Here is a 21,575-nt window from a genome sequence, read left to right on the forward strand (position 1 = left end):
TGAACGCTAGGAAGAGAAAAAAGAATGAGAAGAACAAGCGAGGAGATACCAAATTTGTTAAAGATGCCCGCCCTCACAAATTTTCCAGCATATACATATGTATATGTTTTGTGTTCATTTATTTACGCGCTTCCATGTTCAAATAACAATCAATCATCATCAGCATAATCACCAGCAATGTGCCTCAACAGTGAAGATTAACACCAAATTGTCCACAGTGTCCAAATATACAAATATGCTTTCATGCATACATACATAAATACAACATAAATGGGCGCAGACCACAAAACATCAAAAAGACAGCAATAAACAATTTGGGCGAAGCCGAAGAAAGCAAATAAGTAATCTTTAAAGAGGGCAAACAAAAAACAAGCACTGTGTAAAAAAATTAAAACATTCAAATGCGCTGTGTATCTAATGATGAGTCTAGAATGGCACAGGAGGTAACCGTATTCAGATACAAATGTGATGTATATTTTTCTAAATTTTTTTTGGGCTCTACTTATACATACATACAAACGTGTTTGCTGATTGGGATCCCACTGTTTGGGACAATCATTCATTGATTTGAATTTATTTATTTTTTGTTCCATTTCAAATCCGAAAACGAATTGGAGAAATACAAATTAAAGCGTAATAGGGTGTCGCGTAGGTAAGCGAGTGTATGAGATTTATTTTTTATGGATTTCATATATATGTACATTCATACATATGTATGTACATATTTGTGTATTTTAATTCGACTTTGTTTTAACCGCAAAACAAAAAACATTTAAATGAAAAAAAAAAATATACTAAGAACTGCCGTTGGATATGAATAAATTGATAAAAGTGTAAGAAAAAAAAAAATTGAAAAATTACTCAGCCACACCTTTTGGAGGCAAAATTTTTAAATTGGAATGTCCATTTAATCCGCTCAGCGCATGAGTTATTTAAGACAAAACAAACGAACCAAAAAACAAGCGAAATGGTTTGGGTAAAAACTGAGTTATGGCCTTATTCATTAGCTGTGGCATTTTAACATTATTCACAAACTTTGTTGTGCTTTATTTACGGACTTAATAGTTTTTAGAACACAGCCGTGAAGTGCAAGAGGATTAACTGTTTTAACCAATTTTTTTTTATTTTAGTAGTTTTTATTTAAAAACCCAGTAGCTGAAAGCGCTTACAAATGAATCCGCTAGCTGCAAACATGCCAATAAGCACGGTGTCGCAAAGCGCTCCGGATTAAGAGGCTTCGGTAGTTCTTGGTCATTGGTAAAAAAAAGCAGCGCAGAGCAGTACCGCTTTTATGATTAATTATCTTTGACCCTCCGCTAAGCTAGACGGAAACTGAGTCGAACCGTACGGCACCGGGCCGCCTCGGAATAAATGGAAGAAAAACTATATCGCAGTACAAGGTTACCGTGAGAATCACTGAACCATAAGGTCCGGTATTAAATGCCACGTAGAGTCACATAGAAACTCGCCCGGGCGAGAGAAATAGCAGATATGAACATAAATCTATATTTCAACTTTATTTGAAAGCAGAAATCTAAAGCCAAAAGTGAGTTTAAGAGGCAGCGATGTACGTACGGTGGATTCCCTAAAACCAAAAAGCCAAAAAAATATTAGGAAGGTTCAGTGTAGAGTGGAGGTGATGCCAGCGTACATCAGGAGACATGAACGCCGATGGCCGATGGAGTGGAGTGGAAACTTCTGAGCTCATGTCATGGGATGTATCTGCGCCTGAGGAAGAGGAAAAGGAGTCCGAGCAGCAACAGATCTTATACCCTACCGGCAGGGAGGTCAAGAATTGCCTTGGCCTAGAAACCTTCGACTGCCAAGCGATCACCACAGTCGACAGACACAGTCAGTGACAGAGCAGCCGCAGCGGTAAATGTGCAACTCAGGCTAAACTCAATAACTTAATATACGACACAAAAAATAAGCGCGTCTGAGTTAAAACAAAGTTAGGATAGTTGCTCGATATAAGCTAGTCCTTGCTAAGGCATTCCAGATAGGATAGATTGCCAGGGCCATCGATAAAAGGCTGAAGTCCTGGGAAGACAAATACCCTTCAGGTCGTTTGGCAGTGCGCAAAACTTAGAAACAGAAAACATGGGGGAGAGGAGAAGGAGTTTCTTAAACTTTCGAAAACAGCCGGGACAAATGTATGCTGGGATAAATATACTTATAATTTCAGGGTACATAAAAAGGGAGTCCGGCACTCGCTGAGGGCCTCATCGAGCGACAGCTGTTTAGAAATATGTAGAGAGCAACTCATGTACAGCTGTGCATTTAAAAATGTTTACGAAAAAAATATTAGTTGTTGTCTCCTTATGACGAATTCGTGAGCGTAACAGGGAGAAATCACACAAAAACAATTTAAGGTGCAGTGAAGCACAACGGGCTAGTTTAGCAATAATATGTTTTGGGACATAATTATTATGGATGATTGGAGGTAATTCTGCTTAAAAAAGATGTAGTAAGGATTAAATTGAAAAAGTTATTTTATTTAAGTAATTAAACGAAAATGTGTTCACTGATATTACTGAACTAGTATTACAAAACTGTCTTTATTTCGTATAAAAACATCACTAACTGATCAAAGCTTTTGACTTATGCCAATATTCACGATAAACACTAAAATCGCCTACAGAGATTCGTTCAAGGTTGCCAACTTGGATTTTCAGACAAACGAAACAATTGCGCCCCCTGTCGGATTAGTAGAAAGTACACCTATCGATACCTCCAACCATACCATGTTTAGTGTTCGTCCGATACCATGTACTCGATGCCTATACTCATTAAAATTATCGAAGAGAATACTCAAAGTATCGCTAGGAAATACTCGATTCTAATTGTACTCACACAAGAAATTTTAATTCAATGCCCATTTACAATATAACGACATACAGTGCAGAAAAGCTTATGAAGAGCTGAAAATCCCTTTTCATATCCTTCTATTTTGAAATGGGGTTACTTGGAATTGCTGACATAGGAGATGTTAAGTATTGAGAAAGCTCATTGTTTACTTGTGTTTGATTCTACGGTTTCAAAACGATCTATAGACGACGCTTCCGCAAATCATAGGCTGGCTCCACATCGTCCTCTAATTCGATACGATTTTCGTTCTCCACTTTCGTTAGTTTTAACTCTAGCGCAATCGAGTGGTTCACATCTTGAATCGTTTTTTTTTTTTTCAAAAACTACAACACAGATCTATTTTCAGTTGATGTTCCCAAATTTAGCCAACAAGTAAATACTTGCACTTTGTACTCGATACCCATGAAGTACTTTTTCACGCGTATCGAAGTACAAAAAATACTCGGTACTTGGTAGAGGTATTCGAGTATATACTTCTAAGTACTGGTATCGGAACATCACTAACCATGCTTAGTCAACTTAGACTTAGTCAAGCTTAGCATAGTATGGTTTGCAGGCGGCGATATGTCGATCATCAACCGAAAAATATAATTATTTAACACCCTAATCCGTTATATAACTTAATTAACATGAAAATTTGAGTTGTGTCGTTACTGCACAGGACCATCGATATGTACAACAGAATTCATTTCTAGCTAAACTTAGCTTGCAATTGAAAAAAAAAGATCTCAATGAGAATCAAACAATTTCACACAGATGACACAAATGCAAGTGATACTTTTGTTTTTACATCGGTGCATACAGAGTCTATAATCACACACTTTGCTTACATAGATATACATATGTGTATGTACGAGGGATGTTTCCAAAGTTCTGGGAATTTAGCTATAATTTTTATAATTTTCTCCATTTAACTGAATACATTTTTCCCAACGATAAAGTATTTTTTTTAACCGTCCTCAAAGAACTTGTTCGGTGTCTCCTCAATCCACCTATTTATGGCACGTTTTACGTCAGTTAAACCTTCCCATCTAACACCCCGTAATCGTTTTGTTTTCAAATCCGGGGGGAATAAGTTGGATACGGTAGCAAATCGCATCGTAAATCGTTCAAAACACCCTTCGTTTTTGTTGCGGTGTGTGGTCTTGCATTGTCCTGTTTGCAATAACGGACGCTTATGCAACCTTCTAGGCCATTCTTTGACAAGTGCCTGTCGCGAGGTCCGCTGAAAAATTTCTGATGTTTTCACACCTTCTTTTGCTGCGTCTTCCATGGTTACAAAAACAGTGCTATGAAAATGCGTCTATATCAGTCGAACACCTAAATCAGGCTGAACAATATTGAACTATATAGATAATTGCATAAACATGTCAAGACTTGTCTCACGTCGATAACATTGCCTACACGTTCTGTGTAATTTAATTATAGCACAATTCCCAGAACTCTGGAAACATCCCTCGTACATACATACATATGTATTCTTATATGCTGATTTAATACCTTCCAATGTTGCTCTTTATGCCAATCACAAGTATGTATCTACATTAGGGTGGTAAGAAAACAAATGTTTAAAATGATAAGCTCTCACTTTCTAACATTTTTCTAAATGGAAAAAGTATACCCCTTATTTTCTTTGTTTAGGAAAAAATTATCTTTAGAGCTGCCTCGAAGACCAGGTAGTTTTCCTTGTATTTTATATGGGGGAAGAACGCTTTTTCGTAGAAATGGTATAAAATTATTGAAAATCAAAATTTTTTTATCTAAAAACTTGGCTTCTCTTCAGGAGCCTACTGATAAAAATACCCTATTGTTTATTTCACCATTTTTTAATACTAACGATTTTTTATGGGTTCCCTCATCGCGTTTTTTAGAATTTTTATGGACCTGTAACAAATACTTAATATTAAAAAATGGCTAAATAAATAATTTGTTATTATAATTGGAAGCCTACTAAAGAGAAATATTGATTTTCAAGTATTCTAAATATCTTCTTTTTTTAACAAAACATATTCTTTTTTCCCATTTAGAAAAATCCCTAGTGGTGAGAGCTTAATATTTTATTTTTTATTTTTATTTTTTTGGAGAACCTTAATCTACATACATGCATATAGACGAGTGATGAAGGCGTGCATGCAGTGAGCTACAAATAAATGTCTGTTGGTGTTTTTCTGTGCCTCTGTATTTGGGCACAAGTGGTATTGTTTGAAATTGATGCAAAACCGCGCGCCAGCTTAGTAGTGTGTGCACCCTCGTTACATGCCGGCGCACACAAGCAGACATTCAAAGTCAAAATGGCGCTTCTGTAGAATGTGGAGCACATATTACGCGGCAGAACGGATGTTGTGCCAACAACAATAACATCATTAGATGTACATACATCAACTATTGTTCAAAATTCCCAGCCTGACTTACTGACTCGAGCGGCTCACCCCCCGCCTGCCTAGTCGCATTTACTGGCAGCTGCCATTTCGGATGCCGCCTCAGTTTCTCATTTGTTTAACCAACAGACAATCTTCAAACATCATTGTTGTCAACATTAGCAGCACCATTGAATGCTCCAACACCCGCTGCATCAGCGGTGGCAGCAACAGAAGCGCAGCAGCAGCGGCAGCAGCAGCCACATGGCTTGAAATATAGCAAACTAATTTTGTAATCATGTGGTGGCATTGATGCTGTGGGAGATTCGCCGAACATTGAAGAATACCACAAGTGGTGGTGGTGTGTGTCGGCGACACCAACTTGGTCTATGTGTTTGCGCATCTGTGTCCGCGACATTGTGTGCTTGGCGATGGAAGCAAACGACAGGCGAACTACCGCCGACGACCTTACTGCCACTTATTTAATTCAACTATTTATTATTGATGCGCGGTGGCTGTTAAGGTTGTTGCTGTTGTTGCATCAATTACCGTTGAAGAGTGCAACATTTGTATGCATGTAAGTTTGTATGTATGTGTAGGCAAGCATTCTTGTTGTTATTGTTGCTTAATGTTTTTATTGTCATCATTGCTGTGATAGCTTTATTTGTCAACAATCGCACACGGGTAGATATTTATGTAGACATATATGTATATATATATATACACTTTAGTCGACAGCCATTTAGGTATCCAGATGTACATATATATTATTCTTGTATAATGCATCCGTTTTATGGGTGCATACATTCATAGAAACTCACATAGACACTAAGTACCTATACATATGTATTTATGTATATTGTTGCTTTTCTGTGTGAAATTGTCGCCATCAGCAACATCTTTTATTTTATCCATTTGTCCACAACGAGGCGTTCGCTTGAGTTGTGAGATAAAACGGAAGAAATGCTGTTAAATACCGCGAAATAGATACAGATACTGTTAGTTACAAACCTATGTACACACATATGTACGTACATATGTAGGCAACAGTGCTTGTCCGCATGCGGAGTAGACTAGCCAGCTTACTTAGGAATGGGTGATGTTATAGCTGTGAGAACTATTTGATGGGAACCAATATGAAATCACTCGACATTACTCATAAGTCGCTGCATTTAAAGTTATAATCGAGCAATTAAAACCACATTTTTATCTATAAAGTATGTGAAAACACGTAGATACAATCTAACGGTTATTGAAAAGGAAATATGCATCTACTCAACTTCAGAGTGGCAATGACGAATACATACATACAATGTAGATAACCGGGTTATCAATTAGCTGCAGACAAGAAGAGAAGACTTTAACACTAATGAGGTATGAGCAATACCATATCGGAGACATTACAAACATACACATATATGCAATACGCTAGGGGCTATAGGCCTTATAAAAAGGTAATTATACTTCATGTAATGCCTGATTATTAAGAATTATGTAATCTTTATTTTATAAGGTAATTATGCTACATATAATGCCTTATTACATAATTGCGCACACCAATACAGACTCATTTTGCCGTAGTATTAGTACAGACTATAACTTTTTTGAAGCTAAGTTCAACCTGAGTCGTCATTTACTGGTCTCTGTAGAGTAGGAGTATGTCGTCTTCAGGGATAAACTAATAAACCCAGAAAAAGACCCCTAAACCAGTCAGTAAACTTTAATTTTTCATCTATTTTATCAATTTAATTGAATATAAATTTTCACACAGGTGGCAACCCTCAAAAAAAAAATTTTCGGCAGTAAACTTTCCTAAACTTTTTTAGTATGATACCCATCTTGCAATATTTAATTTACCTTACCAATTAAATTAAATAAAAACTTCCAAACAGATGGCAACCTTAAACAAAAATATTTTTAACTGTAAGCCTTCTTCAACCTTTTTGTTTGGGAAGCCGTATTGCAATATTTAATTTATCCTTTCAATTAACCTAAATTTAAAATTTAAACAGGTGGCAACTCTCGAGTTTTTTTCTTCTATATTTTAAGTTAGACTTCTGGCGATATATCGGTGTAAACTGCATTCAATTCAATGCATTAATTTTGGAGTTATGCGCGTACAAACATTTCTACAGACAGACAAAAATTCTAAAAACTGTTGATTTTTCTTCTGTTGCTCTAATAAGGGATTTCCCTATATATCTATAATCTTATTCTTAAATCTCTTTGTTTTGACAGCCTTAGTGCAATATTAACTTTATCTTATAAATTTACTTAAACTGCATTTTTCCTACAGGTGGTAACTCTCGATTTTTATTCTATATTTTAAATGTTCTGCTGAGGAGGTATATCATCCACTTCTGTCATTACCTAGGGACCATGTTCTGGGTGAGGATGGATTCCCTCTCATATTGTTGAAAAACTATGCATCACTTTGTCTTCCATTATCAATAATTTTTAACAAATCACTGTCCCAAGGAGAATTTTTACAAAAATTAAAAATACCCTTTATTGTCCTCATCCCCCTAAGTTGGGGAACAAGTCTGACGTACAAAACTATCATCCCATCAGCAAACTATCATGTCTTGAAATTCACTGAAAGGTGCTTCTTCTAAATTGAATGTGATATCTTCTTGAATTTATTTTAAGTTCATATTATTAAATATAATAGTATCGTTAAGGTGACCACCGTAGCCGAGTAGGTAGAGCTGTAAACTGTAAAAGCAAAAAATTCATCTTTAATAACAAAAACATCATACAAATAAAATGATATGAATTTATTAAAAAATAGTAACTCAGAAGTTACATGACCTTGAAGCTTATGTACGTAAGTACATATTTTTAATGACATTAACATACAATTGGCATAGCGTCGTTGTGGTCTGAACTCATCAGCTGATTTCCAAAAACAATTCAAGAAACATGGCAGTGAATGAATTACCTTTTATCATTATATACCGTTTCGTTTATGTCCGCTTGTTGCACAATTACACAGCTTCTGTATTTTCTATAGCTACTTACCTATATGCATACATACATACATAGATATCTTTTCAATTCAGACATTTAATTTCCTCCACAATGAATAGTACGAATTTACCATAATTCAACAGATAACACTGGTCTACAAATTTCAACTTTTTTTCTGCGAATAAGACGGGACCTGGTGTTTCTGAACGGATTTTCCTAGACACAAATACACCCCCTGATCTAAGGGTGCATGCGATTAATTCGGCATAGGGCTCATTCGAAAGGGCACGATTTAGCCTTTAATTTCTGACATATACAAAGTTTGTAGCACGTCAGGGTTCAGCTCTACAATTTTTCAAAAATGGCCAAAAACGCTGTTTTTAGGGGTTTCAACCCCTTTTTTCTCGGAAACGTGACGTGATGGGAAGTTTTGGACCCCAGATTCGTGTTCAGCACGAAAAATCCGTTCGGAAACACCAGGTCCCGTCTTATTCGCAAAACCCTTGTAGACCAGTGTAATCGTACAATAAAACGTAATAAAATTGTTTGGAACGAGTCAAACGCTGGAAGACAAAAATAAAAATGTACGTACATACATACATACATACATAAACACACAATTGCATTGTGACTTGCGAATGAGCCTCCTCTCTCTACTTTTGCCGCCTTGTGCGGGTGGATATGTCTGATCATTATGCAGATTTTTCATTTGTATGAAAATGAATTTATTTGCAAGTGAGCTTTGTCAGCGGTACGTGCTCAATGCCGCTCATCGCATACAAAACACCAAGCAGGCGTAAGGCTTATGGTCTGACTAAACTGGCAATAATTCACAAGGCAATTGTATATGTCGCCAATTAGCCAAACGTGATTCCGCCAAGCGTACAAGTTTGCGTTTCTATTTGTACTTGTATGTATGTAGGTGTAGGTACATTCATACATACATACATATGTACACATTTAGTTAAAATGATGATTTTGATGATTGCCAATACATAGTGTGGCTTATACTCCTCTGCGCTGACTATAATGCATCATGACTTTCGGTTGCTACCGTGGGTGATCTGGATATGGGGCGTTCTATACCAAAACGGACGGGGTTCCCACTTCATGTGTTTAATTTTTTTCAAATTTTTAGGGTTGATGCATAAACATAAATAATAAATAAATATAAAATTTGAGCTTGATTAATACATTTTTAAAAAGTTTACAGCACCAAAAAAAAAACCAAATCGATTTAATTGTTTTCGAAATGTCCGTTTTGTTATGGAATGCCCCATATATGTATTGTTATCAGTGTTGCCACTCAGACATGTATTTTTCCTTCGCTATAAAACGACCTCAAAATTTATCAAAAGTAATTTTTTGTATCTACACCATGTGATAAAAAGAAATGCCAAAAACCAGTTATCTCAGTTGTTCGTCTTTTTCGGCAATCAGCTGATAGTGTTCTTACTTAGGGTATGATGTTTGAAGATCGGTTTTTGTCATAACCAGTGCAATTTTGACATCTTAGCTCTCGGAATGGGGAAAATTTCCATTAGAACAGCAGAAAATCTATATTTGCCTTTTGTGTATACAAATGTACAGTTCTCTGGTATAAGTAAGTGACCATTGAGGACAGTTTTAAGACTTGTTCCAGATAATTTCGAGACAAGTTTACGACTTTTTCAGAACCACTTCAGAACTAAGTACTTTAGGACAATTTTGGGATTAGTTCGGGATCCTGAAATAGTACTGAACTATTCCCGAAAATTATTTAGTGTCAAGGCTATAGCTTTTGGTGGCAGGCAGGCAATTTTTAAAAGTCCAGATAATAAGTTACCCATTGTAATGTATGGGCAGGTCGCAAACGCAACAAACATGCTAATCATATGGAGGAGCGCAGAGCAAGTCTTACCTGGCCCTTTTTCAATAAATTTAAATAAAATACTGCGCAAGCTTTTGCAGAGAGTTAAATATACATACACACATACATACATGATTTCTGAATATTTCCAGCACAAAAATCACCTCTACCCGGTTGAAAATGCCTTGTTTAAAACCTACCAAATTTCCTTTTCAAGTACCAACCTACCAAGAGAAAAACTGCTACCAAATTTGATGGACAAATCCGAATAACGGCAACACTGATTGCAGTAATGAAGTACTTATTTGTTTGACTGTGGGTGTGCATGTTTTCCACTACTGCACACGCTTTATTTGTACACTGGACATTTGTTTCATTGTCAACTTTGAATTGTCGTCGGTTTGACTTGCTACGGATGTCAATTGTTGTCCAATACATATTTGAAACGCTTGTTTATTTTGATGTATGAAACGTGCCTTACCGTCGAATTGGTTTATTTATCTTTTGTCTGAATATTGTTTAGAAAGTTGAATAAAAATATACTTAAACTAGCAGACCCGGCGAACTTCGTCCCGCCCAAAATAAATTTTTTGTATTGAAACATTTTGGTACAACATTTTCACCAACAGTTCACGTTCATGATTTTCAGTGACGCATTTACCTACTAATATTACGGTTTGGTGGTTGTCGGAAGGCATATTTCAATTACCATCTTAAATAACCTAGCAAAATTGTATATGCATACAAAGATACGTAATAGCTTCAGTACCGTTTGGAAGGCGCCACACTCCCCTTATAAAATAGCCGCAATTTTTTCTAAGAGTATGGCAGTGATTTCTCATATATCCATACCATGTTCAAGTACTCTACCATGAACACTTCCAGAGATATGCAGTGTGAAATATTCGGTTTGCATGGGAGGTGCCACGCCCCTTTTTCCAATAGCCCAAATTTTTCTTCATGACTATGCGATTGATTTTATATGTCTTGTACATACCAAGTTCCAGTACTCTACCATGAACACTTGCAGAGATATAAAGTGTGAAAATTTTGGTTTGTATGGGAGGTGCCACGCCCCCTTCACTTAGCGGTATGAAACATACTTTACACCCTATTATCATACCTACCAAATATACACAAAAAAATTCATTCAAATCGGTTAAGCCGTTTCGGATGAGTTCGACCACAAACACTGTGACACAATATTTTTATATATAAGGTTTTTCATACAAAAAAACCAAAAGATCTAAAAGAAAAAATAGAGAAAATTTTTTTAGGATAGGGACACCCGATTCGCCAAATTCCAGTACTCTATCGTGAACACTGCCAGAGGTATGCATTATGAAGAACTCGGTTTGTATGGGGGTGCCACGCCTCCTTTTCCAATAACCACAATTTTTCTCCATGAGTATGTGATTGTTTTCATATATCTCCAAACCAGGTTCGAGTACTCTACCTTAAACACTTCCAAAGTTAAGCAAAATGAAAAATTCGATTTGTATGGGTGGTGCCCCGCCCCCTTTTACGATAACCATAATTTGTCTCCGTGAGTAAGCGATTGTTTTCGTATATCTCCATACCATTTTCGAGTACTCTACCATGAACACTTCCAGAGATTTCCGCTCCCTTTTCCAATAACCACAATTTTTCTCCATGAGTATGCCATTGGTTTGATATATCTGCATACCAAGTTAGAGTACTCTACTATGAACACTTCCAGAGATATGCGGTATGAAAAATTCGGTTTGTATGGGAGGTGCCACGCCCCCTATTCCAATAACTACAATTTTTCTCCATGAGTATGCGATTGGTTTGATATATCTCCATACCAAGTTAGAGTACTCTACCATGAACACTTCCAGAGATATGCAGTATGAAATATTCGGTTTGTATGGGAGGTGCCACGCCCCCTGCACCTAGCGGTATGAAATATACTTTACATCCGATTCTCATACCTACCAAATATACACAAAAAATTTCATAAAGATCGGTCCAGCCGTTTCGGAGGAGTTCGACCACTAACACCGTGACACGAGATTTTTATATATTAGATATCTGTTTTTTTTTCAAAAATATTAAAAAAGAACCTCATACCTGTCCTTCCAATCAACCCTAACTTAAAATGAATCATTTTGTTTGACATTCTGCTGCCACTGAATAATTACCGGCTATTTGAGTCTAAAAATCAACAACGTTTTTTATTCCCTAATCATCGTACGTGTGCCCTTGAGCATGTTCTTTTATTGTTCTGTTTTCCTTTTATTTGCTGCTGCGAAACTCTCCAACCGTACGTGTGTTTGCGACTAGGCCAGGTGTCTTAATGAGCTTGTAGCTCAGAGAGAGGCAATAAAACTCCAAGGCAAAATTACCTATTAATCAGGATTGAGAGTAAAGGAACAAATCCCTTTTTTGATCTCATTTAAAATATATGTAAGCGTATATAATACGTATATGCACATACACTGGTGGCGGAAATAGTAGACTCGCCTCATTTGAACCAGTTTTGGCTATATTTCTTTGGTTAATTTAATGTTTAATATTAAAAAAAGGTTAACTAATTATATAACAAACATTATGAAAATCCATTTTTAAACTTGATACAAAAATTCAATAAATTTTCACCAAATTCCAAATATTTTATTTAGAACTTTTAGTAAAATTTTTGGTACGTAATTTTTCAGTCCATTCATTTTTAGTATAACAAAGTGCAATTTTTAAGTGGCCACAAAATACCGCTGATTTTTAATAATACTTTTGGCTTGCAGTGTCACGCATTTTTTCTATACAAAGTAGATATGTATGTAATCAAAATTTTTTATATGGAAGGGAACGGTCAACAAAAAAAATTCCAGAAATATTTTTTTTTTATCTCTGATACACTTCTAAATATCTGGGACCGAGAAAAAAAGGTATGATCGAAACTAAAGGTCGTGGTCGTAGTTTTGTTCCCAAAAACGCTTCCTAACCAAAACCTAAATGAGAACAAAACTTTCGAGAACGTTCTCAACGGGGAATTATATAATAACAAAACCCTGTGGAACGTTCCCAAAGATAACAAAATGCGAACAGTACTTTTGGAAAAATTTTGGCAATGGAACAAAACGGAAACAAAAGTATACGGAACTTTCTCTAGAAGAACAATTTGGGAACTAAAGTCTCTGGAACTTTCTGACAGAGTACGAAAAGGGAACAAATTTTCTCTGAACTATTCGCGAAGAAAGGAAGCGAGAACAAAGTTTTTCTCATAGCGCTCAATTACTTTGAAATGTTTGAATATTAAAATTAACAAAAAAAATAACTGAAAAATAATTACACAAACAAAGTCAACGAAAGACTTACTACACGTATTTTTTTTATTTTTTGCACAGAAAATTAAAAATTGTTCCACAAAGAGACAGTTGCCACAGTGATATACGATCTGGAAGTTGTAATGATCCAGATTTCGACTGGCTTAGAATAAGCAATCGTGGTTCTAACTGAAACGATTTTTCATCCCAACATTGTTTCATCGCATTCTTAACGTAAAGTTCTCAAAACTTTTTTTTCTAGCAGAACGTTCCCCAGACTTATGTTCTTAATTTATCTTCCTTGAAAATGATCTCTTATTTTGAGAGTTTTGTTTGCCGTCTGTTCTTGACGGAAACGTTACCGAATCTTTTGTTCTAATTTTGTTCCCGTTTAAACTGCTCTCAATACTTTTGTTCCCGTTTGGCTCTTTTGCGAGAACGTTTTTGACATTACGTTTTGTTCTCGTGCAGAACTAAACCAAAACTAGAACGCGTTTTCGGTCCGTGCTAAATATGCAGTACTTTACTATTTTTTTAAGCGATTTTAAAAATCGCAGTCAAAATGGTGGAATTTTTCGAAGGAAAAAGTGTGGACTCAGGGAAAATAGTTTCCTGTTGGAGGTGTATGAAGTAGGGTGTACTCATAAGAGATGTTGCTCAAAGAGCTGTGGACATGATCGCTGATTTGGTTGCAGGCAGTTTGGAGGGTGAAGAAATCGATACAGTTGAACACCTTCTCTAGCACTGCTCGAATCTGTCTAGACGGTGTCTCCATCAGTACTTTTTTAATTGCCTGTTGAACCGAAGTTTGACGGAAATACAACGCTTCTTTAGACGAACTAGCCAGTTATATTTTTACCTAAATGGTCGGAATCAATATTAAGCTATAGTGAGTCCAAAGTTCTACCCTGACTATCATCTATTCAGACAAGAGACATGGCCATGGAATGAGGTATCGAGCTTGGTTGAACCTCTCATTCAGGTCTCACACATACCCAGAACTTCAGAGGCATTTTCTGTTACTCTGATTGGGCAATTGCTTTTAAGTTCATGCCTTCTGTCAAAGAGTAATGTCACATCTTTCCTCAAATTTTCTTACCTAAATTAAATGCAATTTTCTTAACTGGATGTGCTGGAGAATTTTGCCCTGCAGTTATAAAACACTTGCACCAACATACACACTTACAAATAAACATATTTATGCATTAATAACAGCAAACACTTGCAACGGTCAGTGGCAACAGTGGTCGTAGCAACAGCGACGCACAGTGTTTTAATTTGGAAAACAGTGGCAAAATCAAATATCTCGCGAACGAGAATAGATAAAGATTAAGGATTTTGAGATGGAAAATTCAGAAATATTGTTGGATAAAGGAATTTAAAATTGTTCACCTGAAACCCGCATCCAATGTATTTTTTTAAGTTTAAACCTTATATTTTTGATTTTCTTGCGCGAAGGAATACATTTTTTTAGGACAAATGAAGACCAAATCTCAGAAATTTTTCTTTTGATGCCCTTATTAACCCTTACCAACTGATCTTAAAAAAAATCACATAACTACTGATGTTAGTCTGTGAGACCACACAAATTTTATTGTTAAGTAATAAAAATCTATGTAGAACGTTTTGCCAAAAACTAGTTTTAGTGAAAACATTATTCTTTTAAATTCGCAAAAAAAACAAAACCTTCGAACTTTTTTTCCAATTTAAGTTAATTTAGTTTGAAGTTTATTAGTAATATCTGCAAACCACATGTTACGAAGAAAACCCAAAAAGCAATAAAGTGACTCATTTATTTAAAGAGGAAAAGTATGTTTTAAAATAAAAATACTTAAAATTAGCAAAAGTAAATACAAAATTTGGCAACTTTGCTTTTGGTGTGGCATTTTTCTTGGCTTTTCGACGTTAATTTCTTATATCGCTATAAAAAAAAAATACTTTTAAATATTTACAATAAATTTTTTTTGTAAGTTACAGCAATTATTAAAAAAATTAGTACTGCTCGAAATTCCTGCCAGATCCTTTGGCAGATATCATTGAATAAAAACAGCAAGCAAGAACTTCGAAAAAATTTTAAATGGAGTTTTGAACAAAAAAATATATTTAAAAAAAATAAAACTTTATATTTTTAAAGTTCGAAGTTAATTTTTCTATCCAACGAGACTATTTTTCCTGACTTCTCCATCGAAAAAGTTTTAAAGTCGTATTTTTTTCGTTATATCTTCTCGCTCGCGAGATATTGGATTTTGTCCATGATTTTCCAAAATAGAAGACTGTGCGAAGAAAACTAGTGTGAAGTAACTCAGGGCGCACATTCTGAAAAGTCGTTCAGTCTAAAACATGTACATATGTAGGTACGAGTTGACTGTGGTTGCAATGGACATTTGTTGTTTTTGCCTTTCCTGTTGCTGCAACAGCTACTGCCACTACTACTCCTGCTGTTGCCATGTATAGCTATCCTCTTGCTGGCAACACGACGTTTGTACATAATTACTGCCTTCGTACCAGCTAATTAACCTCTTTTGCTTGCCATGCGCCATGGTTGTTTTTGTTATTCTTGTTGCAAGCACTTGAGCAACAGCTTCTTGCTCGAAGCACAAGGAAGGTAAAGTCCTCTAGGGTTTGCAAGTGCACATACATACATACATACGTACATATGGGTGCTACACTTTAGCGCGTTGTTTTAAGTTGAATGCCACTTGATGCCTGCTGTAAAATGAGTACAAACAAAACCAGAAATTCACCTGCAACGACCAGTGCAGCTGAGCAGGAAAACAAGCAAGCGAGCGCGTAGTTACGTACTTCTTCGCGAGCTGCATGGTTTACGAGTACTACACTTTCCCACTACATGCGCGGAGGGGGGGCGGGGTGGGTATATGTTTAAGTGGTTGTTGTAACTACTACACCTCTAGCGTGCTAGCTTCAAGATGCTTTACTAAGTTTGGCAGTTGGCGCACGGCTGGATGCACTTGCCGCTGCCACAATATGTACTTTGTATGCTGTTCACTCGCTGGTTGACCGCACGTTTTGGCATTGCAAGGAAGCGCGACGAAGGAATACAAATCACACACCTGTTTTGTTGCTGCATTTTCGATTTCCCGCCTCTTATTCTTCTTCTAATTCGCCTTCTAAATCGTTGCCCATAATGATGGCGACCACCAGTCAGTTTATGAGCTGATTTTTCAAGCGCGTATTAGCTGAGCTGTTGGCTGTGGGTAAACATTAGCTGAATGCATACATACATATATGTAAGCTTACATGCCCATATACTCTTACACGCAACGGTACATATGCTTGCAAGCACTTCCATCTAAACTTCAGCAAAGCGGTTTCTTATTGCAGCGTTGCGTGCTCGATGATGCAGCGCCACATAATGGCAAATTGTCAACGACTTTAAATTACCTACATAGCTCCTAGAAGCATACCAGCGCTTGGGGGCTTTGGAGTGCCGCATCAGGAGTTGCAGCGGCAGTCGGAAAAGTCGACGTTTTCAGTTGGCAAACAACTAAGCAAGCGTCTTTTAGCGCCATGCTGTCCCGCGCTTGCGGCAACTAATTGCAACGTTTGCTCGCGCTGCTCCATACCACTCCGCTTGGCGCTGCTCAATGACCACTTACATGTTGCATGCCACACAATATTGAGTTTGGGTATTTTGTAGTGCACATTATTATTATTATTATTTTTTTTTTTGCTGCACGTACATATTAATTTTCTTGTCGCATTGAAAGCGCAATAGCAGTTTACTTGCTAGCACCGTTACAATAGCAGAAACAGAGCCTGGCAGCGCTGAGTCGTTGTTGGCAGCGCTACTAATTACAATTTTATGCTTTCCGTCGGCTACCCAACATTAAAGCTGCCCATCTTCCCTCTGCGCCCACTTCCGCACAATCCAGCTAATGTTTTTTTTTTAATTCGCTTTTTTCTGTGCTCTGCATGGCTTGCATTCCAGCAGCTATAGCTGAAGCACCAACCCAAGCCCAGCTTACTAAACCCGCACCGCAAACCACATTTGCCACCAGCCACAATCACTGTGTACTGACTGACTGCTGACTAGATTGATGGCGGTGCTGGCTATTATGGTGTTGGGGACGTCGCCACCGTGTGGCTGTGCAATGGCATTTTATGGAGCAATTTTTATTTTTTATTTTTTTTTGCTTTGTGACATTGCCACCATAGGCTGCAGTTAAAGCTGTAACTTTACTTGTTTTTGCTATTGTAATTTCTTGTTTTTGCGCCTCTTGTGGTGTCCGTTCGCTCGATTCTCACGCACCGACACTCAGAACTGGAGCGGCAATAATAGCAACCGCATCAGCCGCCCCAGCCGCCACAGCTGCACAGTTGCATTCACATTCAATATCGAAATGAAAGCATTGCTGCTATTGGAGTTGATGGAACTGCATTTACTTACATATTTACTTAGGAACTCGTACGGTTGTACATACATTTGGCTTGATTTGATGGCGAGCTCTTCCGGTTGACATTTGTAGTAATTGAAAAACATAAAATATCAACTCAAGTGGTTGGGAGCTCGTAACTAGTTAGTTAAAGAATGGGGTGCAACTTAGAGATCTACAATATTTTCAATTTAACACAAATACACACACATACATATGTAGCCATGTGTGTGTGGGTATATTCGTAAGACGGCACCAAGTGTGGCGGCGTGAAATTGCTTATAGATTAGAGATAATCTTGTTTATAACGAATGCTTCCGCTTATAAAGTAAAGACTTCAGACAAAGCCTACGTGGGATAGGAAGTACTTATTAGCCAGAGCTTAAAACAGAAATCCAAAGATCCTAGTAAATGTGAAATAAAAAACAACCTTCAAAACGGTAGCCGAAAAGTAGAGCTAACATATACTATAACAATATAGTAAAACATACATTTACTACATATAACAACAGTACGAAGCCCTGAAAGGTAATATTACCTGAAAGGGATACCTGTAAAATGATAATCGCCATGATGGTTCCAAGCATGAGGATGAGAACACTCGGGCCGGCGTGTAAAGACCTAGATTTCAAAAAAAGCGTCCCTATGGGCATATACCCAGCCTTACTCCAGGCAGAAATTTTCCCATTTGAGGTTTGTGTGCACGAATGTCTTCACAAAAGAACTATTGGGGCAACAATAAACATCATGCCTGGATAGCCAGGCAGCGTTAAGAGCACTTGACTCTTGCAAAATACTGTCAAAGGTAGTAGACATTTGCAAAATGGTAATGGAAAAACTACAATGTCCAAAGTGTCTATAGAATGCAGAAGTATTCTTAAACTGCTGCCATGAAAATGATCATTGACTGTTCCCTGGACATAGGAACATTTCTGGCAACTGTATAGCCGACGAGCTGGCACAGGGGGAAATATTCGAAGTAAATTCTGCTCAGGAAGCGGGTATGCTTCTAAACTCCTGCAATCGAAGAGGTAAATACCAGGTCAGCTGCAGACAGCACCTGCCATACTTCCAAGGGCTAATATGGCCCAAAATCTATGTAAAGCGATCCATAGCTCTGACTCGACTGGACCGGTCTTCTGTCAAATTGGTATGCGGAGTAATACCGGACACTGCCTAATGAACGCACATGGTGAGAACTTTAAATACCCATCCAACAATTGTTGCCGCAGCTGCAGAGACGAGGAAGAGGTGGAGAGCTACATAAAAAGCACTCGATGATTCAATTATTTATTAGGGGAGGAAAAGAAACGCATATCTTCACAATATGTTTCCGTAATCTGCATGATTGCAGCCACTCTAACCTAACCTAAGACCTCTTTTACATAAGAAAGTTAATTTAAACATACGTACATATATATCGCTCGTTTGCTGGGATAATATTGATAAGTACACAGTAATGTCCGTTAGTCCTTTCTTTAGAGCAGTCTGGAATCTTCCCACACATAAGCCAATATAGGCCCGTTTCAATACTATTTCGAGTTTCCAATTTGGCACCTCACTTCATCAGCTTCGACACACCTCCATTGATTCTTGCCTAACCTCCTTCTTCATGGATTTCGTCTATGACGCCTATGCTCTTCCGATCCGGGCCCTCCTCTGTACCTTTTCTAGGGTTTCCTCCACAAAAGTCTGCGCTTCTTTTATCTTTCGATACCGATGTTCGGGAAATTCGGGAAAAAGACCTCGCTCATCGAATATCCCCTTCGAAATGTGATCTATCCTAATTGGTGCGCTGGCCTGACGACGAAAATTTCGCGAATCGTTGAAACTGAAGACTCTGCTCGCTAAGTGTTGGGCGTACTTCTGAGGACACAGCTCTGTAGGGCATCAAGGTGGCCTTGTCATCACTCGTAGCTGGCTCACCAGACGCTGATCGTTGGCTGGCGAGCCCATTACTGCAAGGCGAATGCCGCTCTGTGTCTGAGCTGAACGCCTTCCGACACCAATGGTTTTCTTTTTTTGTGTTTACGAAAGGAACTCTGTGGTGTGGTTCAGTAGCTTCAGGTAGGGCGGCGGTTATGTCTCTTGTTGGACTGTTTTAGCAGCGTCCGACTCCCATTTGTTTGATGTTGTAGCTATGTTGTTTGCGTCCATAACTGGACCCACGACTGGCAGAGAAAGAGTGTCGTCTCGCCGGGCAGAGATCCGCTGTAGCCGAGAAAGGCTAAACAAATTTTGTGGTTGCCTCAAGAACTCTTTTTATTTTGAGTAAAAAAAAAAAAAATTCTTCGATTTCTTTTAGTTGTGCCTCATTTAGAAGAAATTTAGTTCTCCTTCCAAATTCACTCATTTTGAATGGAAGATCGACCTTCGCGTTCTTCAACCAAATTCTGGAGTAGGGCGTTTTTGAAAAGTTTTCTGCGATAATTCTTTCTAGGAGCCTTTCTATTTGATCTTCATCTTCAAGCCTTTCCGAACGAAGTAGACTAAACCGATTGTTTTTCGTTATTGCGGTGGCGTGGATCTTGTTAGCGAATTCCATAGGTATAGATCAAGTTGTAATGTTATGTAAGGATCCAAAAGCTTTGTGTTAAAAATTAAGTCGTCTACAGATAAACGATACTCAATATTGATACAGATACTGAAATATTTTCTTTATGCCACAAATTAATTTACTAAATCCTTTGCACGAATCCGAGAACTGTATGTCTGATGTTGCCATTATTTTGGATGTGGGGTAGTCATTATCCAATTTCAACCATACCCAAATCGCCACTACATATATAGAGATATAGGTTAACGGATATGTACTTGCTTTATTATTTTTGTAGAAAATCGTATTGTTTTATTTTTTTTACTACATTTTCACTCGCAAAACATTTCTCCTGCACGTGTTTACATGTCTTCGTGATTTTTGCTTGTGTTTTTTTTTCAATTGACCTCAACCATGACTTCAATCGCATTGGCAACACATCCATCCATATCATCGATACAAAGGTGAAGTAAAATTGCTGCAGATCCACAAAGAGAGTCATGACAAGAACAGTCATGGTTGCAGCTACAATTCCACGCCAATTACCAACAGTCATACATGTATGTATACGAATACGGTGCGCAAATGATTTTGCATACACCAGTGTTCGTATATACATGCATTAGGGTGGTCCAAGTATGCATGTGAATAAAGTAGAGTCCGAATTTTGTTGCTATCACGCCCTAGGATTGTTCTATATCGAAAAAATATACTATTGTTTTTATTTTCGAAGTCAAAACAACAAAAAAAGAAACAATTTTTCGTAGAAATAGTATAGAATTCTTGAAAAACAATAGTCTTCTAGCGATATATTTTTTTTCTCTTCAAAAGACTTCCAATAATAATCTCCAATTGTTTATTTTACCATTTTTTAAGGCAAAAGATATTTTTTTATTTATTTATATATACATATTTTATTATTTTTTACTATTTATAAATAGTTAATGTTAAAAAGTGGTCCATTAAAAAACTTGGTATTATTGCTGGAATTCTCCTGAAGAGAAACAAGGTTTTTCGATCGAAAAATATTGATTTTCAAGAATTTTATACTATTTCTACGCAAAGTGGTTTTTTCTACCATATAAAATAAATGGAAGATTTTGAGCATTTCAGCGACCTCTACATATTTTTTCATTTCAAAATAAAAAGACAGGGTTAGATTTTTTTCGGGGTTGAACATTAGAGTGAGACAATTAAAATCCGACTTAATTTTTTTTTTGGACCACCCTAATATATATTCGTACATATATGTACATATAAATATGTTTGTATATATGTAAAGTGGTAAATTGGCATGCATTATATGGCCATTTG

At 37.1% G+C, this 21,575-nt stretch overlaps 1 protein-coding gene across 1 annotated transcript in view; it reads left to right on the top strand.

Annotated features, from left to right (window-relative positions):
- Nucleotides 1–1,661: 1,661 nt before the first annotated feature.
- LOC118747190 (fringe glycosyltransferase-like) overlaps nucleotides 1,662–21,575 on the top strand; it is a 60,725-nt gene continuing 40,811 nt past the window's right edge. Inside the window, exons 1-2 of the mRNA XM_036481179.1 lie at nucleotides 1,662–1,851; nucleotides 5,376–5,517. Coding sequence (XP_036337072.1) covers nucleotides 1,662–1,851; nucleotides 5,376–5,517 — 332 coding nt within the window. The remainder of the gene's footprint in view (nucleotides 1,852–5,375; nucleotides 5,518–21,575) is intronic.

This window comes from Rhagoletis pomonella, unplaced genomic scaffold (assembly GCF_013731165.1).
Source record: "Rhagoletis pomonella isolate Grant_MI unplaced genomic scaffold, Rhpom_1.0 Rhpom_scaffold_00011, whole genome shotgun sequence".
Classification (NCBI taxonomy): Eukaryota; Metazoa; Arthropoda; class Insecta; order Diptera; family Tephritidae; genus Rhagoletis; species Rhagoletis pomonella.